Source organism: Alternaria novae-zelandiae (assembly GCF_023758075.1).
Source record: "Alternaria novae-zelandiae strain BMP 2774 chromosome Unknown scaffold_1, whole genome shotgun sequence".
NCBI lineage: Eukaryota > Fungi > Ascomycota > Dothideomycetes > Pleosporales > Pleosporaceae > Alternaria > Alternaria novae-zelandiae.
Window position 1 is genome coordinate 778,492 of NW_026056961.1, and position 26,620 is coordinate 805,111.

Below are 26,620 nucleotides of genomic sequence, written 5' to 3' on the forward strand. Positions count from 1 at the left end.
ACACATGCATGTCTGAACGAGTTTCAGATGTTGTTTTCTCTTGATGTTACACTACACAATCTCGTGAAGAGTTATGACAATGCCAGACCGCAGACTCGTCTCGTGCGCCTACCCCAATCTCTACCAATCTTTCGCAACATGTGGCTTCCGCTCGAGAGCTTAGCCAGACTTCTTCCGAGCGCCTTTGGTATCTTCCTTCGGGATGTCGACGAGACGAAGGCTCTTCCAGGTGGTCGACGGGATAGTTTGGGGTAACACTGGAGAGCTCAGGGCAGGGAAAGCTTCCGCTGCCACACGAACTCTGGGAAGCGCTCCGGATATATTGACAACTGGTTGTAGTACGGCTTTGTCATCTGCTTTTTTGTTGACAACAGCTTGCTCCTTCTTGCTCGCGCCCTTAGGCTTGCTCTTCGGCTTCGATCCGCGAGGTGCCTTTTGCGAGAGAGCAGGCTTCAGCTTTTCCAGCTGCTTCTCGGCTTCTCGAATCTTTGCCTCAAGCGCCTCCTTCCTGCCAGCTGATTCGTGCATCTCAGCAGTCGCATTTGCTAGCGTGGTCTGCCAGATGGCTACGAGGCCGTCTAGATGCTGAAGCTCCGCGGCTTGTCGATCGGACGCTGTCGTCGGTGAGACGTCTGGATGTGCAACCGCATGTAGGCCAATGTGGCGTTGCTCAGTTTTGGACTTGTGTTCTTCGGGTAGTGGTTCGTGTTCCTTCTTCAACTCGTCGTGATCCGCCTGGAGTACCGCATTCTCTGTTTGGAGAGCTTGGATGTCGTTGCTGAGTTGGTCATAACCTTGTTGCACAGCCTTTGCCTCGTCATCACGTTCCTTGTACTTCTGCTCCCACTCTAGCTTCGCTTGCTTGAGCAGCGCTTTCTCCCGGCTTTCTTGTAGAATTCTTGCTTCCAAAGCTTCCTTCTCCTCAAGAACCTTAGCGTAACGGGAAGCTTTGGCCTCTGCTTTGCTCAGACGATCGGCGAGCTTGATTTTCTCGTCACGTACGCGTTCTTCAACCCGCTTTTCTATACCTACCCTGTGTTCTTTCTGGAGCTCGTCATACTCTTCTTTCAGGGCCCGCCAATTCTTGTCGAAGCCCGCCTTAACCTCTGCTGTCATCCGTCTTGTGTCTTCTTTATCGCGCATCAGGGATTGAATCCTAGCGGCGGATGCTGATTCCAAGTTGCTGAGTTGATTTCTCGCTTCTTTCAACTTCTGTTGAAGAACCTTCTTTGTTTCAGTCGACGCATTTTCAATGATTGCCTCCAGCAATAACAACACCCTTTCCGCGATCCCGTCTCTTGTGTCGTAAGCCATAGTGTCCCATTGCTTCCGTATGTCCATGAACTCATGGAAATCCCGATCGGATTCGTTCTTCAGGTGTTGTCTGAAAGCTGTATCATGAACCATTTCCGGCATAAAATGGCCTAAATCATCCAGTTGTTCCAATTGCATTTTCGAGCGTGCCTTGTGAGTACTGGCTTTTGTCATGGCGTTGGCCGCATCGTTGAACTTGTTGGGTAGCGCAATAAGAATATTCTTCAGATTGCTGAGTTCCGCGGAGATCTTTCCGTGCGTTTTTTGTTCGAGATCGTCAAAGTGGACTTCGTACTTTCCGAAAGGCGCACGCGGCTGATCCATAGAAGGCCAAACGCTCATGTTGGCCTTCTAGCTCGCGAACAGCCTGCTGAGGACTCGGAGGATTGGGGGTGAGTTGTTGCGGGGGTATTCAAGGCAGGGGAGACACGTAGTTGGATCCGTCTGTGATCGGGCGATCCTATGGAGGTGGGAGCTGAGCGCGTTTGATGATATGTCAGGCGGGAGGGCGCAGTCGCGAGAAGTTAAGGTTGGTTCCAGCGGGGTTTGTTGTAGAACAACGCAATCAGGCAACACGAGATCAAAGCTCTGACCTTTCAGGAACAGGATAGGTAGAATTGGTACGTGCATCTAAAGAGGTGGAGCTCAAGACATGTGTCACATGTTAAGACACAATTACCTTCATTGATATCAACGTCACTAGCGCTGAACATTTCTTACTAAGATAAAATTCAAGCGCGTCACACCAATCCTACATCTGTTTATGACCCGCAGCTATATTACGATCTATCAGCGATGTTGCCTTCCTTGGAAAGTCTGGACGCAAAGACGACCAGATCTTTACAGGCTACAGTAGCAAGACTTGAACCATTTAGTTTCCAACCCATCGCTACATCGTCTCTTGATGATGAGCAACATGACACAGTCAAGCCCGATGACCACTACCCTACGACTGCAGATTCTCAGGTCAGTCCATATGCATCTCAATCTAGCAGCGAACTGACCGACATCAAGACCGACACAGACTGCGCATTCTGCACTTCCATTGGCCGTATACTCAATTGTTGCCAAGCTCGAATGAACCCGCGCTCATGTCCTCAATGCGCGAAACTCGGTCAACACTTCACTCGAAAAGATACCAAGCACACCGAAGAGCTAGCTGCTTTGCGCGACAAGGTGCGGGAGCTGGAAGAGGAGACACCGGAGCAGAGGTTCAACAGGCTGAGCGTTGAGAAGAACATAAAGATTGATGGACTCAAAGCCGAGGTCGGGAAGGTCAACAAGGAAGACGAGTCACTGAAGGCGAAGAACGATGAGTTGGAGAAGAAGCTGAAGGTACTCGAGGCAGATATAAAGAAGTCACAGCCAGCGGCGGAGTTCACGATCAAGGAGAAGAAGAAGAAGAAGAAGAACGGAAAGAAGAAGTAAACTTTTGGTGTTTACAATGGCGTCATGTTGCTAAAACTAGATATGAAAAGCGCTCTACGGCAATCACATAGCGATTTGGCACTTAGCCTACCCCCTTCGGTGCGGCTTTGTAGTCTCTCCGCTAATCCAACAATTTACATCGACACCAAGAACCCAAGGCTGAACCTTCTCAGCATCCGCATGCACATGCTGAGGTACATCGTATCATCTTACCTAACCAGAATTCTCCAGACGTCGTCGAGCGTGTTCAACCTTAGCGTTCAGCAATGCAACCTCTGCTTTCTTCTTCTCCATTCAATTTAGCCTGGCTAGGTCTCTGCAGGTCTCTCCGTGGTCTCCTTCGACGCCTTGAGATCTGCGTTCTCTTTCTCTAACCTCGCATTCTGCTGCTCAAGCTCCTGAATTCTCGCTGCGGGGTCCAATGCCTGCTTCAAAGCAGTGATAAGCCGGTTGTCCAGTGTCTGGGCTTCATACTGGGCGATTTCGAGTCTCATCTTGGCTATACTTAGATGCTCATGCGTGAAGAGCTTGTCGACGCGCAGATTGTCGATTTCTTTGTCCTTCAAACCAGAGAGTTGAGCAACCTTTAAGTCGAATTGTTCTTTTAGGTGAGCAATCAGTGCCTGCAGTGGCGCGTAAACCGTCTTCATGACCTCGTGGCGCAATCTCTCGGCGTCACGTTCTTGGGTCCGCAACGCCGCTTCCTCATCGTACAGCTGGATGGTCAGGTCTGTTAAGGCACCCTCGGAAGCTCTCTCATGTTCTCTATCATCGAGCTGTGCTTTTTGTAGCTTAGCAATGTGCTGGCTGGTGCTCTCGATAGCGGTCTTGACCTCAGCAATCGCTTCGCCAGCACGTTGGCCTTCGGAAACAAGAAGATCTATTGCATCATGCATTCTTCGCAAACACACATAAATTGCGACAAAAGGCGTCTCCTTTTTGTCTAGCTCCAAGGTTGTTTTGACCCACTCCAGGAAATCGTCTTGTGTTGTGGCCTTATGCGTCGCGTCCTCTGTTGATGGAGTAGTCGCGGATGGTATCGCTGCAGATACAGGATTGTCCGGACTGAACAGCCCGCAGACTGCGGATAGCCACTCTTGCGTACTCTCCATATGCCGTTGACCAAAGGGACTTCCCGCTGGACTTCCGGTAGAGTCATGCTTGCTGGAAACGCCCTGAACACCGGGGAGGCCGTTGTCATCTGGCCTTTGGAAGTGCAAGCCACCCTCATCAGCTGATGTAGGCGCCATGGATTCCTCAGTCTGGCCTTCGGCTGGTGGGTGGGGAGAGGACGGGAGGAAGCGGGATCCCTGAGAATTGTTTTGGGAGTTATGATCTGTGCACGTTTGCTCTGAAGCAGTCTCAGTATCGACTGGTGAGCTGCCGTCTGACTTTTCAGGGGCTTGCGATCTGTTTTGTTTGGCTCTCTCGTTAGTCGACGACGCGCCGGGCATGATGTAATCTGAGAATGATACGGTCGCGTTCTGTAGGTGTTTGGTCGTCCGACGTGTGTCGCGCTGCAGGAGTGATAATGTGGTCGTACCTTCGGGGCGGTCTATCAGGCAGGCAGTTGTATTTCCCGGAAGTCGGTCAGGTTTTGGAAAGCAGTGTAAGTGTCAGGGTTAGGCGGGAGTTGCGATGGAAGTTGTTGGTGCTTGTTTGTTGTATGTCATAACGGGAAATCGCGCTGGGACCTGCTCTATAGCCTTGCAGAACAGTCTATAAAGTGACTGGCTCTTATAACACAATCAGTCACCCTTCGTTCTTCGTAATCAACTCTACCCGACGTCGCCTGTATAATCTTCTCTCATTGCGCAACCTTTTAAGAAAGATTTCGACCTAGTCCAACTCTTCAAACCCGTCGGCTCGACCAGACTTCAACTACGTAGAAATGCCAGAAGAGATGCCAGAAAGTAGCGCCCAAGAAAAGCGCGACTACATCAAGGCGTTGAAAATACAGATAGAGGCAGCAGAGGAAGAAGATAGGAGGCTAGAAAGAGATCTAGAAGAGCGAAGGCAGGAGCTGGAGGAGCTGGAGGCCAAAATTAGGGATAAAGAGGGATAGATCATCAAGGAAGACGTCCGTATGAAGAAGGGAAGGAAGCAATGGGTACCAGTACTAGGCAGAAGCGCAGCTTCGTTCAAGTCTGGTTGATGTATGACATCCTCGCGTTTATTCCCACAGAACGCAAGATGGTAGTAATACCACAAGCATATGCGCAGTTGAATTTGGACAAAGCTAGTAAATTGCAGTTGGTTCCCATGGTGCTCGTTGTTCAAGGATCGTGTTGATGAATGCATGCAAAGGCCGCGACGTGAAGGCAAGACTGCAAATATAATGACATCTGCCACTTCCTGAGTCGAATGCGAAACCCGAACGGTGAAAGCTCAAACCCCACAAATATCAGAACAGCGTGGCCTCTTGGGAGTTTGGTGGGAGATTCGCGATAGCTCAGGGACGGAGCTACGGCTAGCGCGCGCACGGGTAATTTCCCCAGCGACACGTTGCGAAAGCTCATGAAGCAAACCCCCTCTCCATCTTCCATCAACTGGCTGTTCGTAACCACCTTCTTCACCTTCTCGTTGTCTTCTTTCTTGTCTCTGGGCCATAGTTCGCAATCATGAGCGGCCGTAAGTCTCCATCTCACCTGTCAATGGCCCGGCGAGGCGTGCGCGCAACGCCTGCGAGGAATTAGTTACGGCGCGGACGAACACCACAGCTAACGGTTGCACGTAGTACGGTTCCTCGATCTCGTCAAGCCTTTTGTGCCTCTGGTGCCTGAAATTCAGCTGCCAGAGAGCAAGGTTCCTTTCAACAACCGCCTGGTATGGACCGGTCTGACCCTCCTCGTCTTCCTCGTCATGAGCCAGATGCCGCTCTACGGAATCGTGTCGTCTGATACCTCCGACCCGCTATACTGGCTCCGCATGATGATGGCGAGTAACAGAGGAACGCTGATGGAACTGGGTATCACCCCCATCATCACCTCCGGCATGGTTTTCCAGCTCCTCGCGGGAACCCACCTCATCGACGTCAACCTCGACCTCAAGTCTGATCGCGAGCTCTACCAGACCGCCCAGAAGCTCCTCGCTATTCTCCTGTCTTTTGGTCAGGCCGTCGTCTATGTCATCTCGGGTCTCTACGGACAGCCATCCGACCTCGGTGCCGGTATCTGCGTTCTCCTCGTCATTCAGCTGATGATCGCTGGTCTGATCGTTATCCTCCTCGACGAGCTCCTCCAGAAGGGCTACGGTCTCGGCAGCGGTATCTCGCTCTTTATCGCCACTAACATTTGCGAGTCCATCATGTGGAAGGCCTTCTCGCCCACCACCATCAACACTGGTCGCGGTCCTGAGTTCGAGGGTGCTCTCATTGCCCTTGTCCACCTGCTCTTCACCTGGCCCAACAAGACTGTTGCGCTCAAGGAGGCTTTCTACCGCCAGAACCTCCCCAACGTTATGAACTTGATCTCCACCGTCATCGTTTTCGGTGCTGTCATCTACCTCCAGGGCTTCCGCGTTGAGATCCCCGTCAAGTCAGCCCGCCAGCGTGGTGTCCGTGGCTCATACCCCGTCCGCCTGTTCTACACCTCCAACATGCCCATCATGCTGCAGTCGGCTCTGTCCTCCAACGTCTTCTTGATCAGCCAGATGCTCTACAACCGTTTCTCCGACAACCTCCTCGTCAAGCTTCTCGGTGTCTGGGAGCCCAAGGAGGGTTCCGCTCAGCTTTTCGCTACCTCCGGTGTCGCCTACTACATGTATGTCTAGTCATAGTTCACGCTACAGAACCAGCCACTAATCAGCTCCAGGTCTCCCCCTCTCAGCATCACCGAGGCCCTCTCCGACCCCTTGAAGACCGCCATCTTCATCGTCTACATGCTCGTCGCTTGCGCTGTCTTCTCCAAGACCTGGATCGAGGTTTCCGGCTCGTCTCCCCGCGATGTCGCTAAGCAGCTCAAGGAGCAGGGTCTGGTCATGGCTGGTCACCGTGAGGAGTCCATGTACAAGGAGCTCAAGCGCGTCATTCCTACCGCGGCTGCCTTTGGTGGTGCCTGCATTGGAGCTCTGTCCGTCGGCAGCGACCTTCTCGGTGCTCTCGGTAGCGGTACTGGTATTCTCCTTGCCGTAACCATCATCTACGGATACTTCGAAATTGCCGCCAAGGAGGGCGACATGGCCGGCCTCAAGGGCATGGTCATGGGCTAGATTAGCCCATAGGGATATTGGATTTTTGATTTGAACGACGGATGGGTTGGGGCTGGGGTGCTTCGCCGCACATTGTAACATATGATCTAAGAACAAAAGTTTACGAAGGTCTCTGGCATCACTTTACGTACTGCAGCGTGGCGTCTGGCTAGGCTCACGATGTCGGCCCTTCTCTAATGTATCATTGTTAACCCTTAAACTGCGTTTGGACCTGATCGCACCTGCAGTAAACACTTGAAGCACTCACGTGCTCAGCCTTGGCGTGTTGCTCCTCCACCTTACTCATCGAGCTTCAGTCATTCTTGCTCTGTCTGTTGCTTGCACCTACCTTGGTAGGTATTGCATCCAACGACAGGTATGCCTCAGCCGTCATCAAGAGCCCACGTCATGGATTCAACCTTCACCAGCAGCGTCGCATTGGTCAGCTTAGCGAATGCGAAATGTGGCTTACGTGCGTACCAAACCGCCACGCTAACGCACGCTGCGGTCTGCGATGCGAAAGCCTGGGCATTGCGGCCTAGGAAACATCGTCACACACGGCATTGAGGCGTTTTACACATGGGTAATGCGAGGATTAAGCGAATGCGATGTACTGCTGCGGATGCGAAATCTGGTCATGATGCAGTGCGTGTCTTCAGTTTGGACGACTACATAAGATGGGCTTGTCGCTGTTGAAGGTGAGGTATTGCAGCTATCTATTTTACCTCTTCCTCGAGTTCTAGTACTCGTACTTGATCGATTCGCTCGGATTGCGGTTAAACCGTCATCATGGCAAGCTCACTTAGCATCGCTCATGCTACGCTGGACTGGAAACGACAGAATCCACCTAAAGGGCCAGGCTTCGATTGGGAGATGTACCGTTATGTTCCTTCTATGGCTGGAGCAATCGTCTGCCTCGTCGTGTTCCTCGTAATGGCTCTTCTACATTTGTATCAGTTTCTCAAGTCGAGGAATCGGATTATCGTTTTTGTTGTTATCGGCGCATTATGTACGCTATATCCTCCTGATGATCTCTCACATACCAGTGGCACTCCATACGCAATGTCTTTGAACTTTGCTAACACTCGATTGCAGGCGAAGTTGGCGGATACGGCGCACGCATCGCTTCTCACTTCGATAATCAAGCCTGGGGCCCATACATCACTCAAGGTGTACTGACACTTGTCGGTCCTCTGTGGTTCGCCGCAACCATATACATGATGCTTGGCCGTACCATCAGACTCGCCGGCGGAGAAGACGTCAGTCTGATCCCAGCGAGATGGTACACAAGAATCTTTGTCACCGCGGATGTCACAACGTTGATCATCCAGGGCTTAGGTACGCGAACTTGACAAAGATGAGGACCGAAAGGATGTAAGCTAATGAGATAACAGGCGCCAGCATCATGGGAACCATGCAACTCGCCCTCGCCCTCGCAGGCGAGAAGATCGTCATCGCGGGCCTCGCACTCCAAGTCGCTACCTTCATCATCTTCCTCGTCGCCTCTTTCGACTTCCAAATCCGCATGAACAAGAAAGCCGATCATCCCTCAGCAGACTGGAAGAAGATGCTATACATACTCTACAGCGTCAGTGCGCTGATCTTGTTCCGCTGCACCTTCAGACTCATCGAGTATGCCATGGGCAACGCTGCGTATCTGATTGCGCATGAATGGACGTTGTATTGCTTCGATGCTGTGCCAATGTTTTTGGTCTTGGTGCTGTTGCTGGTTCTGCAGCCGAGTCGATATGTTGAGGGAAACTTGGGGAAATCGCGACTGGACAGCGATGGCGAGGTCGGCGTTGTGGAGAGAAAGTGATGGGTTTTGGCAGTTTGGTCAGTACTTTCAGCGCGCTTGAAGCAACTTTCCGGGGCGTCCTCTATTTTCCTAAGCGCAATACATTTTGCCTATTCTCTTCAGTCTGCTCACGACATCATCTTTTCGGTGAGTCTTGGTAAAAATCCCAAATGCCTTCGACTTTGCACAGCAGGCTGTAACATGTTTTCACATGCCAATAACGTTTATTTGAGCTTGACAGCCGGCCGTTGCGAAAGCTCACTCTGACCCCTATGACGTGCATGACTCGAGGTAGGTCAGATCTTAGCTCTCAAGCTTGGAACAAGCGCACTCAGCCACATCCGGCGGCACGCCTCACGCAGCACCACCTCATGCTTCCACAAAATGTGATTCCTCAATCCATACTAGCTATACACAGACATCAAACGGGATGGCGCGCCGCTCCACCACGTTCGTGACTAAAAGGCCGCATCGCAAATCGAGGGGCGGATGCTTCACCTGCAAGAAGAAGAAAGTGAAGGTAAGTCCAGACCTGAGGAGACTCTTATGAAATTATAAAATTGATATAGTGCAGTGTGACGAAGCGCAACCCGAATGTGGATACTGTAACCTCCGGAATCTGGATTGCGAATATATCCAAGATGTCCTCTCGACCTCTCGCACTTCGTCGGCAGGCCCATCGTCGAGTGATGAGGTTTCACTAACTACATCCAACACTCCTGTAGACTTCAACGATCTTTCCATCCAGTTGGTACCATATCTCAGCCCACACTGCCATACATCCATAGGTACACTCACAGCCCTCGACAGTCATCTACTGCAATACTACAGAACAGACGCCTACCGCACCGTCGTATCCTGCGACGATGCCATCATCCAGAATCTACACAAAGAGACCATACCCCAACTGAGCATCTCCAACCCATTTCTCTTATACGCCCTACTCGGAATGACAGCAACCTACAGCAACAACATCACGCCCAACAGGACGGTCGAAAAGCAAGCCCTGCTCTACCGCCAGAAGACCTTTTCAGCCTACAAAGAAGCCCTCAAGAACATCACAGCCGAAAACTACGAAGCCGTCCTCGTAACAGGGGGTCTTCTCCTCGCGCTCGTCCCCGGGCCAGCCACCGACACAGACGAAGATCACCTCGAATGGGTGTTCGGCCTCCTCAAACTAAGCGAAGGCCTGCGTATCCTCGCCTCCCTCCGCTGGGCCCAAGGCATCGAGAAACTCTCCGTGTACCCGTTAGTACGCCGGGAAATCAAGACGCTGCCACCCCCACCCATCATCGACGTCGCAGCCATCGAAGCGCCCATCGGTCCGCTGGGAACGACGCCTGATAACCCCAATCCAGCACCAACATACACACCCATCCATTTCCCTACGCAAACCCGCCTTTTTCTTCCACCGCCCCTGATGCAACTCCTCCAAAGCGTTATCCGAGGAAAGGAGTCAGGAACACTAGATTGGCATCGACCAACCCTTGCCCCCGTCTTCCACGCTCTCTCCCCCATCTTCCTATCTCTGTATTACTATGGGCTAGACTCTGACTTCTACGTCCGCATCTTCGTCTGGACGTCCTTCCTTATGCCAGACTATCTCCAGTTGATGCGGGACAAGGAACCAAGGGCTCTGGTTCTGTTCGGGTGGTGGTTGTCGCTGGCGAATCTAGCACCGAAGGGGTGGTGGACAGGGAAACGAGTGCGTAAGACTATTGGAGCGATGATGCGGGCGATTCAAGCGCAGCCTGTGGGGGATGGTGGGTTTGCAGAACGCGTTTTGGGGAGTGCGTTGAGGATTGTTGATGTTGTGGACAAGGAGGGGAAGGAGGCGGCGGCTAAGGCGGTGTTTGATGACTGGCCTGGCGTAAACTGGGAGGAGGGGTCGGTTAGGGCTCAGGTGTGGGAGTATGGTCAGTTGGTGGATCTGGGGGAGTTTGATAGTGGGTTGAATATGGATACTACTGTGGGTATTGATCTACAGGAGCTTGGTATATCGGTTTAAAGTTGAGCTTTGGATAGCGTTGCGCATGAATCAGCTAGCTGTAAGCCGCTTATTGTCCTATCTCTGGAGTTGTTCCGGCTGTCTCTGCTGTAACACTCTTGTTTCCTGCCTCCGAGTCTTCCTGGTCCTTCCCGCCTTTTGGCTCCCTCAGCATGCAGTATAGCTTGATGGCGTCCTTCTCTCCCTCTCCATCCCTACACTCCATCTCCCTCGCTAACCGAAAGCCAAATTTCTCATAGATGGCAATATTCGGCTCACTCCTGCTACTCTCCAAATAGCACATCCTCCCCTCCTTGTCAGCCATATCCAGCACCTCTTCCATCAATGCCCTTCCCACACCCTGTCCCTGACACTCCGGCAACACAGTAACGATGTTGCAGAAATAGTATCCCTTTGGGTCCGTCCAGAGTTCAGACTGCGCCTCTGCCTGTCGCGCCTTCCATATCCAATACCGCGTTGTGCTGAGGCCGCCGCGTCCGTACCACAGGTTCATGCGTATTTGGTTGGCCCAGAGATACCAGTACGAAAGGTATAGCGACCAGGACTCGGGTTCGGACGCGGGTCGCGGGGGGAGCCACATGGCGCAGCCGAGGATCTTGGACGGGTTCGCGGTGTCGCGTGCGACATGGAAGAGGCCATGTTCGATGCCCCAGCGGCATCGTAGGGTGAGGGATACGCGGTTTCGTACTAGAGAGACCTGAGATGGTTAGCAAGGCGCGCGAGACGGGCACTGAGGTAAGTACCTTCTCGCGATCTGGGAAGACCCAATTATTGTAAGGGTCATTGGCAAAGGCTTGCTGTATGGTATCGATTGCGCCGTCGATATCGGCCTCTTTCATGCGCGTTACTTGGATAGGCATTGCGAGAGCTTCTGTGGTGTTGCATTGTTTCGAGATTCTTTGTGTCACGGCGGCAGTAGATACGAAGATATGTGCGCCAGTCTCAAAACTGGCAAACTTTGATAACCAGCCATGATAGGTGCGGGGAGGTTTGTAGAGCTTGTCGCATGCGACGTGTGGATAGATGATGAGATGGGAAGGTCTAAGCGACAGTCACGTGCACAGCGGGGCCTTCCGACGCCTATCTATGCAGGCGCGTACGGACCATCTTCACCAATCCTATCTGCAGCTGTCGTGGCGTTGTTACACAGCTCAGCCTCGTAGAGATGTCAGCCTTCAGGAAGAAAAGCCGGGCCCTGGTGCCTTGGAACCTCATGACAACGTGCCCTAAGAATGGAGACTTCCGAGCAGAGACTCAGCCGGGCCATGCGACTGCCTGACCCAACTATTGGTTTGAAACGATCCCAAACAGATACTACAGATGGTCAAGCTCAGCTGCGCCCCGGTTATCAGGCTGAAGGTGGGGTAGAGACGGCGGCAGCAGACCTGCTTCATCACCGGCCCATGCCTCCATCGCTACAATCCAGAGAAGGACAGCAACCTACCATGCCGCCAAACATTCGCACTTACCGCGATAGATGGACCGAGATAAAGCGAAAGGCCGAGCTGACGCGAAGCGATCAAAGAGCACAGCAAAGCGATGAAGAAACCCAATATGAGGAGACCATTGGAAGTCGCGTGGCACGCATAAAAGCTCGTGTAGCAGAGTTGACACACAGTGCTGAGAGCGAAGTTCCTGTTTCTAGTGAGCGGAATCAAGAAAGGCGCTTGCCACTGCACACACGGCGCCATACCGACGGGAATGTGGCCAGCTCCCCGAATCTACAGGCTACGTCAAGTCGCAATGGCAACAATGTAGAACCTGTGGGTATCGACAACGCGTCATCTGAGCTGTCCATCAGTAAAGCTGCTGAGGTTTTGACAAGAACATCGTCAGCAAATGAAAGCTACCTGACTCGGAGTGAACAAGACCCCTTCTGCAGACCGTGGTACTCTGGATCGATACTAAATCGTATACTATCGGAGATGGCTGTTGAAAGCGCTCGGAGTGCCCTTGAAAGCCTTGGGGTCACCGATCTGTGGCTACCCTTGTCAAAACAACTGCTTCGGCGATCCTTGACAGATCCTCACCATATATCAGAGTTCTTAAGATTACAAGACGAACATCTCAGGGTGTTTCTTGCGCGTTGGACAGGAGGTGCTACGGGAGATCACATACCGGGTATGATGTTTAACCATTGCGAGTTCGAAGACGACGAAGAGGTGTTTGAGGAAAATCGGTTGCTAGGCGAAGGTATGGTGGGCCTTGTCGAAGAAGTGACCGTCCGGTCCCGCGAGCCACCCATTGTGTGTGTACGGAAGAAGATCGCGAGGCCTAAACAGCTTAAAGCGCACCAACAGATCATGGCTGCTTTCATCCGAGAAGTCAGAGTCATGCGCCAAGTCAATCATCGCCATTGTGTTCGCTTTCTTGGGAGTTATACCGACAATGAGTCCGTCAATATTCTCTCAACACCTGTGGCCGATATGGATCTTGCTGCCTTCCTTGATAACCATATCGGAGACCGGGAATGGGCCATACTCTACAAGGGCATTGACTGTCTTTGCAACGGGCTGTAAGTACATGCCAACCTACGCTTCCACATCATCGAGCTTCAAAGAGCGATGATGGGTGGCTGACAGACTGGCTGCAAAGTTGACATAAGGGGGAGCTTTTGCTAATCGCCTTCTAGATTGTATCTCCATGACAACAAGATACGGTAAGTGCGCTGAAGTGTAGTAAGGGAACTGTGGACGAGCTGCGCTACACGATCGCTTTGTCCGCTCCTCCCAATAGACTGCCCTCAAATGATAGGGCTAATACGACTTAGACACGAAGATTTGAAGCCGCAGAATGTTCTCGTTCATGGCACCAACATATTGCTTACCGATTTTGGGTTCAGGTAAGTCAACCCCGAATCACGACACTACTGTGCTAACCATACATAGCTTGGACTTCTCCGATGACTCTGTTTCGACAACCACTGGACGGCCATCTGCATGGACTATTCGGTATTCCGCGCCAGAAGTTTTGGATTCTGAGCCTCGCAACCGAGCTAGCGACATATTCTCTCTTGGATGTGTTCTGGTCGAGATGATTTCGGGACTTTACGGACGCACTCTCTCCGAAGTCAAGGACTATTGGAAGAAATCTAGTAACGGACAATCCAGTTTTGCACGCAACCCAGAGGCAACATCATCATGGCTCGCACTACTGTCAGATCATCCTGATAGCGGCAGGCTCAAACCCATTGTCGATTACCTGCCAGAACTTCTGGCCACAAGACGCCTTGATCGACCGTCGGCTCAAACAGTCGTCGATAGACTGTGTAAGCTGTGCCTACTTTTTCCTGACCTTCCGCATCTTGTCAATCCCTGTTGCGGACCACCGCCAGGGTGGATAGACAATATTCATCCTGAGCGCCTCAGAGGAAGTGGGTTGCCAAAAACGCGTGATCAACAGTTTTGGTACGCCCTTCGAAGTAATTTTGGTGCTGTCAAAGACAGAGAAATGACCTACGTCATACTTGACCAGCGTCTCAACCAAGTCGCTACCAAGCACAACTGTTACTCCTCAATCTGGGATGTTCTCCGCCCCAGCAGTATTACTTCAATCAAGGCTGCATGCGACATGCTCTTCCTCCAATCTAAGAAGACAAAGCCGATACTAGATCTCCCAAGTAGCCAGACTGTTTTATCGACAGAGCTCGACCTAAAACATGTGCTGACGCAGGTACTGGAAGCATATACCTTGTGGAAGGCTATATTCACCGCGCGAAGTGTACAAATTCCGACACCCGAGACGCAATGGCTACCGAGAGGCTTACTCCCTTTCCAACTAGAAGAACTTACAACTGTAACGCATACGCGCACAATACAGATTTCAATGGTTGGCCACGGCCATTGCCCAAAAGACGATCGCTACTTTGGGTCCATTTTCTACATTTTGACATTCAAGGTCTCGGTAGAAGGATACGAGCCTTCGAAACTGGGTGCGCCTTTCGTGGACCTAAGTATGGCAATATAGCTGAGTATCACATGGGGGTTGGCTGCAATAGCTGCAAGAGATTTACGGCGTAGAAGAACAATTAGTGTAGTGATTTACCAGAGCAAAGGGAACAAACGTCAGCAATAGCAGTACTTAGTAGATGCATATTACCTCGCGTGCGGGTAACTGCTTGGAAGTTAAGGTGCCCCCCTACTGTAGCCATGATTTGGCCATACAAGCGATCTGAATCATCCTTAGGCGACATTACCACACTTAGACATGTCATCTCATTTCATGTCTCCCAGATTGATCCGTTCCTGACAAACTTTAGCGTCATGACCACATCAAGGGACTCTTGATGACGAAAAGAAAAGAGAACAATGTCAGTAGAACTGATGGTGTACGGAAGTCAGGTGCGAAGCGAAAACGTATGTCATGAGCTGCAATACAAGACGTGCAAACTAAGTCGCAAGGTCAAATTGTATTCCTTGGTCCATCCGCTCAAAAGTACGCGGCGCATCAAACGTACGCTTTTTGTGTGACTCAAAAACCTAGATGCGCAGACGCATGCTTACCTTTTCCCTTAACCAACATCACAACGAATCAAGCAACCAAAAAGCTGCATGATTGCTTTTCGTGACCAAGACATTCCGCTTCCGCGATAACGCTCATACACATACGCACACACACAGCGCACACACATCGTGATAGTTCTACACATGAACCCACATACTCACCGCTCGAACCCAAAAGCCCATACTCACACATGCGCTTATGTCAACATGTTCGCACAAAGCAAGCCCCGCACTACACTACAGGACACTACCCCAACCCCAGCCCAACGTCTATTCGTCATGGGATCGACAGTCCTGCATGGCCTGGTCAGTCAGCCTACCGAACCCAGTCCAGCCCAGTCCGATGACACCCTCCCGCACTGTGCGCGGGCGAAGCGAGTGAGCATGAGCGGTTCCGGATAGCGAATGCGAGTATGCATGGGGAGCTGGTACACCTGTTTTGACCGGGCCGTTGTTGGGTTGGGAGTTGATGGTTGATGCGGGTGTGTGGCATGACATGTGTGGCGAGGAGGCGCTGCTTTTTTGTCCCGAGGGGCTATGCTATGCGATGCTCTGAGTCTGTCGTGATTGATGTGGCGAGGAACATGTACATGGTCTTCGTACTTGGGCTGCGCAGTCGGCCCGCTGCGTACATGTATGTGTATACTCATCGGTGGGTGTAGGTTACCGGCGTTGTTGATACGAACGTCTATCGTGTTGAGTCTATTGAATATTTTTGGTGGTGTTAAGACATGAGTAGGCACATGATGTCAACGTCCGAACGTCGGCATTTTCCTCCTTCGCGATCAACATGTCGACGATCTCTGTTCAACATCTTAGGCTCTCGCTTACGGCGATGTAGTATACCGTGAGAAATCAGCTGATTCGCCGGGTTATACAGCCTTGTGTCCGGCTTTTTCCTTGAACCGTGGCGCTGTAAAGGTTAGGTATGAGGAACAGGCAGCCAACCTTGTTCGGATATAGAGCATGGATGCAAGCGCGAATACGGAATGAGACGGGTTGGATACTTCGTGAGCTTCCGCTTAAAGGCACGATTATCGGCGTTGCATCCGTAGCGACGATCCGGAAATTCTTGGTTCCGAACTGTTACCTGGCATTTTAACATGCACATGGAGGGCACAGTAAATAGCAATAATGTCCCAGGGTGCTGATGCAGCAGAACCAGGCCGTGTTGCAAGATGCATCTGCCGGAGGACAAGCGGAGACGGGTACTGTACGCAGCGCAGCATAAGTGGGCAGCTAACAAGACGCAACTAGAGATTCGAAAGCGAGAACCTGAGCCGTCCTTGGATCATCGTGGTACTTGTTGATCAACTGAGAGAACGTAGCCTCCGCAAAGTCGAGACCATCCGTATGACAGCGTATAGCGCCTGCATGTACCCTTGAACTGTAAAGGGTGGGTAACTATAAGGGCAGATAGTACCACTTGGTGTGCATACAGGCGACCCGCTGGCGGCCGACGATTCAGTGTTGGGCAGTCACGCAGCCAGCACGTGGGAGTGCGAGAGCGATCGGAAAGAGCGGAAGCAGGAAAAAAGTCGATGAAACGCAGTCCGGAAAGTTAAGCCACCGTGTTGTGTGGTGCGGGTAGTCCTTGAGCGGTCTGTTTGGGGCAACTCCAGGTCATCCTAGGCACCGGATTACTGTTAATGCTAGTAGCCAAGAGGGGTGGTGTTGCGAATGCGGGCGCTGATGGAGCGCGTACTAGCCGCATCGCCGTGAAAACATCGGTGTGTTCGACAAAGAGGCAAGCCGGGGCTGCCGTGGTCATCAGACAGGCTGGGAGGCAGGTGCGAAGGCGGCAAGTCGGGCAATAAGCGACGTGCGTGTACTCTACGCAGAAACCGATCTATGTCCTGGGCGCCCAAAAATAGGGCGTTCAATTTGCTGAGACGTACAAATCAGGACCATGCAGGTGTGACTGCTTCTGCGCATAATCGTAGGCGAATAAAGAAGGTACTTCGGGTCGTCGCTCAGTGGTGGAAGTGGACTTTTGGGATCGCCGCGTAAGCACAATTTAGCCTAGAGCATGTCTAGAATAAGAAGATAGGCGATTTGCCGATCTGGTGAGGTGGAAAAATTCATGGCGCATGCATGGCATCCGTGGGCCCGTTTGCACCGTCATACACCTGACGGGGAACTACTTGCATAGGAGCTTCCGTAAGTAAGTCTCAGTTGGCAACTCAAGGATGGTCACCTCCACACAAAGGACGGCCCTTGTCAGCAGTGATGCACGCAGTAGTACCGAGCCTTGGATTGCATTTGACACATCGCCTGATGTAACAGTGGCCGAGTGCATGACTGGCGGGCACCAAGTTGTGTCTTACAGACGAATAGCAACTGCTATATAGGGTTCCGACTAGGGGTGTGCTGCTGGAATATTAAAGCGGAGTGCAATTGCCGGATTGGTGCGTAGTATTACAAGACTGAGATCGGTGGTGTAACTGTAAGCGGTAAGCATAATGCTAGAGGTGGCCCGACCTCGGATATTCTATGTGGCAGACGTGCTGATCGAGAAACTTTGCTCTATATTAGCTGCCATGTCGACACAAGTTGCAGCAGCAAGCGCCCCAATACACCCTGATTCATGATGACGGCCGGATCCATCGCTCCTCAGGATGCATTGTTTTATTGGCTTTGGGGCGGTTGGTGGCAGCTAGGTACCGAACCTAAAGAGGTGCGACAGGCAAAAGGGTCGCGGTGGAGCGGCAGAAGGAAAACAAACGCTCGTACTGCGTGAAACCGAGTCACCGCCGGGCCCTGGTAAAGTGGAGAAGATTTTGCGGAGATGCAGGCTGGCTTCAGCTGCTGCGTCGTAAGACAATTAGCATGGGATCGCCCGACAGAAGTTTCATCAGTTCCGCGCTCGGGTGAAGCGAAGGTACAGACGTGTACACGATACCCACGGTCCGGCATGCTCGTGCGGCAGTCTTGGCTAGGTAAAAGTGATGCAGAGTCATGGCTTGTTCTTGTTGATGTACCAGCAGCTTGTACACATAAGCGAGTCAACGGCTGTGAGCTGGCACAGTGGCGGTCTGACTGGTCAGACTCGTACCCCGGCTACGAGCGCATATCGTGTATGTGGAAATGCCATCTTGCCCCATGGTCGTAGCCCTAGTGATGTTGAGTGGGGTGTCGGTGTCCGATTTCCTCTTCGTGCGTCACACGCGCATGTTCGAGATGCTGTACCGCTGGTGCTTGCCTGAGGTGTGCAGTAGGACTTGTTTCCGGCAAATATCCAAGATTGCGTCGAGCACAACTTGCAGCAGTAAGGAGGCTCACCGACGAGCTAGTGTGGCTGCTGATCCAAGCAGACAGGAGGCTTCAACGGAGGACGGCGATTGGACAAGGGGCTCTCGACGTTGAGCAAGTGGGCTCGCGAGCCGCCTGGTGAGGCTAATGCTCGCTGGTGGGCAAGGATAAAGTGCCGCCGCGCCCGCAAAGAGAATTTCGCGTTCGCATGGGCCGACCATGATCTAGAACACATCACACGCAGACAGGCCGATACCATGCTAAAGGATCGTCGTCGTCCACAAATAATGCAGCTACCAAGCCGACCGAGTTCTTTTTCATGCAACTGGTTCACATCGTGCTTCACCTCGCGCTTGGTTAGGGTGCTTGCGTGACCGGGAAACGACCTGTAGCCTGGCCACGTCTAGTGAATGGTGTTGACAAAACTCAAGGGAACGCCAGGTGGATAAACTATCATGCTGAAGGTAACGTCGTGTCAACATGACCATGGTTGATATGGCAGGGCGGGCCATGAGGGACTTTGTGGTTGGTTTGAGCTAGCGTAGCGATGCCGCTCATACCGTGATTCTCTGCCTTTCCAGCATTCTTAGAGATGATGCGACGCCACGTTTGAGACCCACTCGACTCGTGGGCCACCCGCTGATACGTCATTAAAGGGTTTTTCTTCCCGTGTTGCAGATTGCCGGACTGGGGCTGTCAGCGCCTGGCTTCGACACACTGGCACTGTGATGAGTGCAGCACCCGTGCCGCGTCCATCCAAGCGCATCCTCCATAATAATGCCGGAGAAAGCCTTTTTGAAACCACAGTTTTCACAATCTCGATTGATGGAGCTTACGGCGTACAGCACGGCTAGGAGGCACGGGATTCCAGATAGTGCAATGTCTGTGAATGGCGCTGTGCCCAATGCTGCGCGGCCTATTGTCTCGAGCGGATCATTTGAACGCGAAACTATGGGAAGACGCGGGTCAGCACCCAGCACCTCGATTCGACGGTTCGTAGATTGAGTGTACAAGATCAAGCGACGCTTTGCAGAGCGGGTTCCGGTGACAGTTCGGTGCTTACTTTTCCTGTTCACATATTCGTCTCGTGATGCTTTTCCTGTTCACATATTCGTCTCGTGATGCACAAGTGTACAGCTGCGCCGCAATTTTCGTGGATCAAAATGACCGAGGCCGCGTGCTGCAGAGTCAGACTGGCTGGGTGTGATACGCGGGATGTGCTGAATTACGGAACACGGTGCATTGATTCGCTCCCTGTGGCTCGCGCTAGTTGCAACATCGTTCACTGACGCCCACACTCGGTGCACTTTGTCGATGACTGACCTGTGATGGGAGTTGCTTCTTTGTTGGTACAATCAGGATCCTACGGCAGGCGCCTGCACACATGGTGCCAGGAAATGTCGGCTCCATGATTGGGTTTCAGCTGGACAAAACGGACGCCATGTGTAGATGGGATGTGGCTGCAGCCAAGCAAACGTTGACGATGCTTTTGAGTGCATCCGTGAACAAGACCCCCATGCAAGGACCCAAGTGCAGCTTTCATATGCTCTTTTTGGCGACAAGATGCAAGCCCCCTGACATGATCCTGTTCGTTTGAACCACCAAAAAGATCCTTGCGCCCGCGTTGGACCGCTGTAGATCATTCAGGCGGGACGAAGCCAGGGTTGGTCCCTCGGCGCTTCGGCTGCATCTCATCAGCCACGCGGGGATTTTCTCATTTCTGGTTGTCGAACGGCACTGCCGCTTTGGGCCTGGTCACCGTGGGGTCAACAGGGAGGTGTGAAGACCTTGTCGTGAGATGGAGGGATCGGTCGGCCGCTTGTCATGTTGGTTGAGACAGCGGTGCTGCAAATAACGGTAGATGATAGCGGCATGCTTCAATAGATGGATCCTCACGAAGCATGCGGCTTCTTTGTCACCGGGGCGCAGGCAGGCTTTGTGCTTCGTATTAGGTGCAGCCAGCACTCATCGTGATGATCGGATCCACTCCACCCACCGCGACGTTGAAGGGAATACCGGCGTGCTATAATAGGCTTCGACCTAGTCTATAGATGCGCTATTTGCAGTGCTAGACGATGGCGCGAGCGGAATGACATGCCAGCTACGTGAACGCGCGTATCGCCAGACGGGCACACTGTGCCCGGTGTTGAGTGCCGGGTGCGATGCGCAGTGTTTGTATCAACAGACCGGTCGCTCGGTTGTTCACGCCCGACAGGCGACGTTAGCCACGGTGCGCATGGTTTCAAGGCGTGCGCAGGTGGAGCACGACGCTGGCAAAAGGTTAAAGTGCTTTTCCTCGGCGGTGCCTAAGAGAGCAAGGGTGCAAGACTCGACACAACCTCATGTACGGGGGCCCTTTAGGCGTAACCCGTCGTGGCGGCACATGTACCCAGGCCGGGGGGTCGACCGATGGACGGCGGCTTCTTGCGTCCGGTGTGCTCAGGCTACAGAACAGTAGTCAGTAGCGACAGTACCGTAGTCAGTATAGAGGACTAGAGGATGCAAGGCTGATGACATGCCGATGCTCAGCGCTGATTGCTCCAATCTCCGCGAGTGGCTCGCCGTTGGCTGTGTGACCTCGGCCAGCGATGCATGTCTGATGCTGCATGCCTCTGCAAAGTCCCATGTCATCGACTCGCCCGTCCCCGTTACAGGCGGCAGGGGTGGACTAGCTGCATGCCGATTTCTGGAAGACGCTCGGCTAGGGGCAGGCCAATGGACAGCCCGGAGGCGCGCCCACCCCAGATCGCGCTTGGATACCGTGGGCCAGCAGTGTGGTTTGCCGGCTGCACGCGCGACCACGCAGGAGGTGCTGGGTGCGGGTATGGTGGACCGATTGCAGTGCGCGGGCGGTGCTGATTGGCTTATGTCACTAGCGCGAAGGGCTGCTGTGAAGGAGTAGGCGTAGCGCAGCAGGACCCAACCTCGCTCCGCTTCTTCCAACCCTTTCCGAAACTACTGCGCCAACCAAAGTTTGACCCCCCATCCGCCCCTGATCTCGCGATGCTGCTGGCGCCGACACGGATCGTTGCTGGATAATGCACTTCGTCCTGCAGGCCTCCCACACACGACGCCCCATGTCGCCCATGGAGTATCGCCGGCCGCCTTCCACTAATCATGCCATGCGCAGGCGCGGCTAAAACATGACGCTCCTCTTCCCTAGCTGACCGCCTGGAGGGCCACCGCCCCATGCACACGACACTCTCCCCGGCGTGGAGCCCAGCTGAGTCGCACTGCACCGCTCGACAGGGCCTAGTCGCACTACCGCTTTCTGCCATCATCGTTGCGGGCGCTGTGGTTCCCTGGCCTGCCTTCTCCATGAGCCGGCCGTCGTCTAGCTGCACGGATGCTCCGTTGCGCGTTGCGCCATGATACATGGTACGCCGCCCTCGTCTACCTTCCCTGTCGTGTGATTTGGTCATTCCAAGTCTTCCTTTTCGCTCCACGCACTATGCCTTTCGTTGATCGTTCCAGCCGTGCCACTGGCCCTAGTCGTCACAGCGCACCTCACCGAGCCATCCCTTGGTGGCTCCGTATAGTCAATACACTCCCGTTCCTTGTCTGCACCTATTCCACTATTAGCTGTTCTTGAGTTTCGCTAGCCTGGCCCTGGCCGTCCTTGTACCATGACTCCGGCCGCGAGGTTACTCTACCTCAATTTCCCCATCCACCCTTCCTGATCTGTCTATATCTCTTGGCACCCCATATACCTATGCAGATGCCCCCCAACCCAGCACGCTTCCAGGTCAGACAAGACTGATTGTCACCGACACAACCGCCTGCCACATACAAACCGCTGAGACATTCCGCCTCTCTCCTGTATATCATCACTGCCTTCCCACACTACGACTTGACTACACCACCACTTGCCCACCATGTCCGGCCACATGCAAACCTCAACGCTCCACCGGCGTACCTCTCGCAGCTCAGGCAGCCAATCAGTATGCCGATCATCTCGCGTTGAAAAGACAAAGAGCCACCACAACAGCCCAAAGAGCATGGAGAGGAGAAAGACTACCACCGAGACCAAGCTCTACGCTTCGTTGGACGACCACTACAGAATGATGTTCGGTGTACCAGCCGAGGAAACCGAAGACCGTCCCCAACCAAGCAGACCTGTGAGCTGGCACCCATCGTCTGCACAGTTCCAGGCTTCACAACAAACCAACTACTTCGAGCCCATGCCTCAACAACACTGGTCACAACACTACTCTCCCTCATCCCGCGACTCTCAACACGGCTCTGACTTCTACTCTCTGTCCACACGTAACTCCATGTTCGAGCCCATGACCAGCACCCCGACGTACACCAACACCCAGTCCGAGAGCGGCTGGCAAAGCGTCCAGCCCACCCCCGGCTATGTCCACTCTTCTCTCAACACTCCCTCGACCGAGCCTCTGCCATGGTACCTACAGCAATGGGCTCAAAAGAACCAGGCTCAAGCATCTACCGACTTCCTGCCCATTCAACACCCTGCTCAGCAAGACCAAGATATGGAAGACGACGATGGCGAGAAGCTAGTCGCACTGGGTCTCTACGATGCACCAGAGCCCTCATTGAGCTGGGGTGCCCTCAACAACGAAGGAACTGGAAAGGGTCTCAAGCTCGAGGAGACTTGGCAGCCACCTGAGGCTGACGAGGAAGAGGAAGAAGACGACGATGCCAGCTCTGAAGCCAGCGTCGAGGAGCCATCGCCGCCTCTGCCGGCACAACAGGCACAGCACCTGCCCGTTCATGTCAAAGCTCAAACACCAAACAACATGGAAGGACAGAGCTTCTTCTTCGACGAAGACGAGTCGGTAACAAAGGAGTGGTGGTTTCACCAAATGAAGCAGCCCACCATGCCGGTGCGGGACGCCGGGCTGGGATATGGCTGGTTGTAATCTAGATGTCTGTTTCAAACGTGCGACCACGACAGAGGTCCACTGTCCTATCTTCGAGGCGAGCATTTTTTCGAGGCGAGTTCTTCAGCACAGCGCGGCGTTTTGCATGGTTCCGCTTGGGACCGGAAAAGAGACTTAGAGATACCCTGCCTTTAGCGGCAATAGAGTGAGGCTTTGCATCGCTCACTATGAGGTCAGATGAAGATGATGTATTAGATAGCATCATCAACCAAATCAACCATACCACACCATACTTTGGCCCAATATGCAGTGCTGACGAGTCTACTCTATGATGCTTGTGAACACATAGTGCCCAAGAAGCCTGGCAGTGAGCCGTTGACGAGAAAGGAAGGTGCACCCCATCGCGCACCTGGCCTGCCCCAGAACTCACAGGATGCCGTAACACGATGCATCCTCGTCCTCCACAACCCACAAGCTTCTTCAACGCTTCTAGCCTTTTCGCTCAACCGTGGTCCCAACGCACTCTCGTCTCGGCGCAAGCCGCCATGTACCAGCCCTTAGTGCACCAAACACATTGCATTCCAAGGCGACCAGCACAAGACACACCAACATCATATGTCGGCGACATGCCGCCGTCCTCCGGTCCTAGTCTGACGCAACAGGGCCAGCGCGCAATTGTGTCACAACGCCCGGCAAAGGACCGAAGACCGATAAAATAACAGAGTAGCATCAGCCTCACAAAGTGGCATGATTGATGGGCGCAAACACGCACACGCCATGTCGGAGTGACGCAGACACCTCTACGGTCCGACCGATCGTTACGCCGTCAGACGGAGCGAGCCACGCCAGCCCTGCGCGGCAGAAGGCTATGGATGCTGCACCATCGTCCTGGTCTCTGCACTCTTTTTCTGCTCAGCTCCGCCCAACTTCGGCCAGACCCGCTTGAGTTGCCCTGACCGAACATCTGAGCTCCTCCGGGCGTCTAGTGCCGAAGTTTACCAGCTAACCGAGCAGCAGGATGTGCCACGCTGCCTGCTCCCTCCTGTCATGGTCGTCACCGGAGACTAAGCAAGTAGCGCGAAGTTAAGAGTTCAGACAACAGAGGTTCCAGAAGTTGGGGTGCGTGGCTTGTGAGATTGAGTTTGCGATTGAGATGGGGGAAGGGAAAAAAACACTTCCAAGGTTTTGCCGGGTGGCTTTGCGTCATTGGCTCGATGCTAATTCCCATGGATGGGACTTTTAGCGCTTATCGATAGGGCGAGCAATCTGGAACGACTGAGGAAATTTCCAACGCGAATTCACGTGCCTTCACCTGCGACGTTACATGCCCAGGTGCTGAGCTAGCCAATAGCAGAGTTTGAAACTTTCGCACTGCAGAAACGCGTCAATCTGCGCGACTGCGACTAAGAATATGGAATCGCATACCCGGTTTGTTGTTACGGCGTGGCGTGATAGTCGCGAGCTGCTTCAGCTGCGCCAGGACCTGTATAGTCCTGAGACTAGTAGGAGAGAGAAGGCGGTGAACAAGGTACGCTGGAAGAAATCAACATACTCTGCAGGAGAGTCGACAGCCACAGTGTGCTGATGACAGGTAGGTCTTTGCTTGGCGACTACGGAAACCTGATGGCTTGCCATTGCTGCTGGACTCGACGGCGGATATCGTCGATGTAGTGCTTCAAGATGCAAGAGGCGAGTTGCAACATAATGCACTGCGGTTGTTGTATGCGACTGCGATATCGAGGTAGGTTTGTTCGAAGTTGAGATTCATGAACATCTCCGCAGCTTTCCTACATCCTCTGCATAGGATTCATTCACTATGGCTTTGCAGCACCATTCTTTCCCATTACTATCAATACTCCTCGTCCATTTCTACCAAATCATCTTCCATAACAGCCTATCGATCATGTTTTCATACTTGCCTAACCACAACGTCATTCTAAAATCATAAGAACCCCCCCATCTAACACCACCCCCAGATTCATAACCGGCCTGGCAGACACGCAAATCGACCTAACCCGTGACCGACCCTCCTGGTTCCCTCCCGGCAAATCCCTCCAACTCCCCCTCACCCTCCTAGAAACCCGTCACCGAATCGTCCACCGACACCTCCCTTCCCTCGCCGAGCTAAAGCGCGCAGCCACCGAGTCCCTCTCCTGGCTCTGGGAATGGTACTGGCTCCAACTCGACCATGCCTTCAAGACAGGTGGTAGCCTTGCACCCGCAACAGAAGAAGAGGAAGAACTAGGCGTCCAAAGCCGAGAAGCCGTCCGCGAAAAACTCCAAAGCATACTAAAAACCTACGTCAAAGAACGCAAGTCCGAGATCAAGAACAGAAAGAAGGACAATAATAGTAAGGCTGCTGAAACAGCGTTGTCGACGTATACCCTACGTTACGCACCCACTGCTACAACCACACCTTCGACACAGACCCAGCGCGTACTTCTACACTTGTTAGTCGACGAGAAAATGATTCTACCCACAGACAAAAAACTAGGCAGTACCATGTCCGGCGCCTTCATCATCTGGACACCCCTCTTACGTGCATTCTGCCTCGACGGCGGCGTGCTGCACATCAAGACGCTAGTCGAGCATCTCATGCGTGCTATGAACGCTACTTCCTCCGCTGCGCGCGCAATGATGAATCCGGAGATGGATCCTGTGAGGGAGGGGCTGCAGGACTGGATTGTCCATGTTCTTACGGAGGAGGGGTGGGCGGGTGTACGAGGGGGAGGCGCGGTGGAGAGGAAGGTTGTGGAGGAGGTGCTTGGGGTGTGTTTTTCTGAACCGTCGTTTTGGAATTTGAAGGTGGCGGAGAAGGTGCTGGATGCTGCAAGGGACGTTGTGGATGAGAAGTTGTGGCGTAAGGTGCTGGACGCTGCGAGGGCGGAGGGAGCGGGGGGTGAGGAGATGGATGTTGACGTCGATGTCGAGGAGATTGAGAAAGCTTTGCCGGTTAGAAAGAATGAGGGCAAGGATGGGGTGGTCAAGGAGAAGATCAAGGGGCCGACTAAGGTGTTGGGGATGTGGAAACCGAGACCGATTGGATGGCTACCTGAGGGGTGGGAGGATGATGAATAAAGTGGGATTGCTCTGGACGTACGAGACTTTATAGACATCCCTCGTTGTCACGTCAGGGACCCAAGTCGGAGGAGTATTAGATGTACGGGATATTCTCAGATTCTAACATCTCAGTAGCCATTTACCAGCTGGTGTTGGTATCTATTCAACTCTCTCTCTCTGTGTATGTGTCCTTCGTTTTGTATCCGAAACGCTTCGCTTCGTTCTC

At 53.0% G+C, this 26,620-nt stretch overlaps 10 protein-coding genes across 10 annotated transcripts; 7 read left to right on the plus strand and 3 right to left on the minus strand.

Moving 5' to 3' along the window:
* Positions 1-159: 159 nt before the first annotated feature.
* On the minus strand, positions 160-1,656 carry J4E88_000228 (uncharacterized protein; the record flags this gene model as incomplete). The annotated part of the gene is made up of 1 exon (XM_049393907.1): positions 160-1,656. One exon carries the CDS (start codon positions 1,654-1,656, stop codon positions 160-162), a length of 1,497 nt encoding a protein of 498 aa, XP_049259736.1.
* Positions 1,657-2,109: 453 nt separating this feature from the next.
* Positions 2,110-2,742, plus strand: J4E88_000229 (uncharacterized protein; the record flags this gene model as incomplete). Its single annotated transcript, XM_049393908.1, has 1 exon — positions 2,110-2,742. The coding sequence occupies one exon, from the start codon at positions 2,110-2,112 to the stop codon at positions 2,740-2,742; it is 633 nt and encodes a 210-aa protein (XP_049259737.1).
* A 308-nt stretch (positions 2,743-3,050) lies between these two features.
* On the minus strand, positions 3,051-4,196 carry J4E88_000230 (uncharacterized protein; the record flags this gene model as incomplete). The annotated part of the gene is made up of 1 exon (XM_049393909.1): positions 3,051-4,196. The coding sequence occupies one exon, from the start codon at positions 4,194-4,196 to the stop codon at positions 3,051-3,053; it is 1,146 nt and encodes a 381-aa protein (XP_049259738.1).
* Positions 4,197-5,363: 1,167 nt separating this feature from the next.
* SEC61 (translocon subunit) lies at positions 5,364-6,951 on the plus strand (the record flags this gene model as incomplete). The annotated part of the gene is made up of 3 exons (XM_049393910.1): positions 5,364-5,373; positions 5,480-6,503; positions 6,555-6,951. The coding sequence occupies 3 exons, from the start codon at positions 5,364-5,366 to the stop codon at positions 6,949-6,951; spliced, it is 1,431 nt and encodes a 476-aa protein (XP_049259739.1).
* A 768-nt stretch (positions 6,952-7,719) lies between these two features.
* Positions 7,720-8,749, plus strand: J4E88_000232 (uncharacterized protein; the record flags this gene model as incomplete). The annotated part of the gene is made up of 3 exons (XM_049393911.1): positions 7,720-7,939; positions 8,026-8,268; positions 8,325-8,749. The coding sequence occupies 3 exons, from the start codon at positions 7,720-7,722 to the stop codon at positions 8,747-8,749; spliced, it is 888 nt and encodes a 295-aa protein (XP_049259740.1).
* Positions 8,750-9,369: 620 nt separating this feature from the next.
* J4E88_000233 (uncharacterized protein) lies at positions 9,370-10,736 on the plus strand (the record flags this gene model as incomplete). Its single annotated transcript, XM_049393912.1, has 2 exons — positions 9,370-9,394; positions 9,517-10,736. The coding sequence occupies 2 exons, from the start codon at positions 9,370-9,372 to the stop codon at positions 10,734-10,736; spliced, it is 1,245 nt and encodes a 414-aa protein (XP_049259741.1).
* Positions 10,737-10,785: 49 nt separating this feature from the next.
* Positions 10,786-11,596, minus strand: J4E88_000234 (uncharacterized protein; the record flags this gene model as incomplete). Its single annotated transcript, XM_049393913.1, has 2 exons — positions 10,786-11,433; positions 11,480-11,596. The coding sequence occupies 2 exons, from the start codon at positions 11,594-11,596 to the stop codon at positions 10,786-10,788; spliced, it is 765 nt and encodes a 254-aa protein (XP_049259742.1).
* A 1,266-nt stretch (positions 11,597-12,862) lies between these two features.
* J4E88_000235 (uncharacterized protein) lies at positions 12,863-14,702 on the plus strand (the record flags this gene model as incomplete). The annotated part of the gene is made up of 5 exons (XM_049393914.1): positions 12,863-13,251; positions 13,369-13,395; positions 13,507-13,578; positions 13,625-14,004; positions 14,179-14,702. 5 exons carry the CDS (start codon positions 12,863-12,865, stop codon positions 14,700-14,702), a joined length of 1,392 nt encoding a protein of 463 aa, XP_049259743.1.
* A 7,663-nt stretch (positions 14,703-22,365) lies between these two features.
* Positions 22,366-23,373, plus strand: J4E88_000236 (uncharacterized protein; the record flags this gene model as incomplete). Its single annotated transcript, XM_049393915.1, has 1 exon — positions 22,366-23,373. One exon carries the CDS (start codon positions 22,366-22,368, stop codon positions 23,371-23,373), a length of 1,008 nt encoding a protein of 335 aa, XP_049259744.1.
* Positions 23,374-24,918: 1,545 nt separating this feature from the next.
* Positions 24,919-26,412, plus strand: J4E88_000237 (uncharacterized protein; the record flags this gene model as incomplete). Its single annotated transcript, XM_049393916.1, has 3 exons — positions 24,919-24,925; positions 25,006-25,075; positions 25,311-26,412. The coding sequence occupies 3 exons, from the start codon at positions 24,919-24,921 to the stop codon at positions 26,410-26,412; spliced, it is 1,179 nt and encodes a 392-aa protein (XP_049259745.1).
* Between the last annotated feature and the right edge of the window lie 208 nt (positions 26,413-26,620).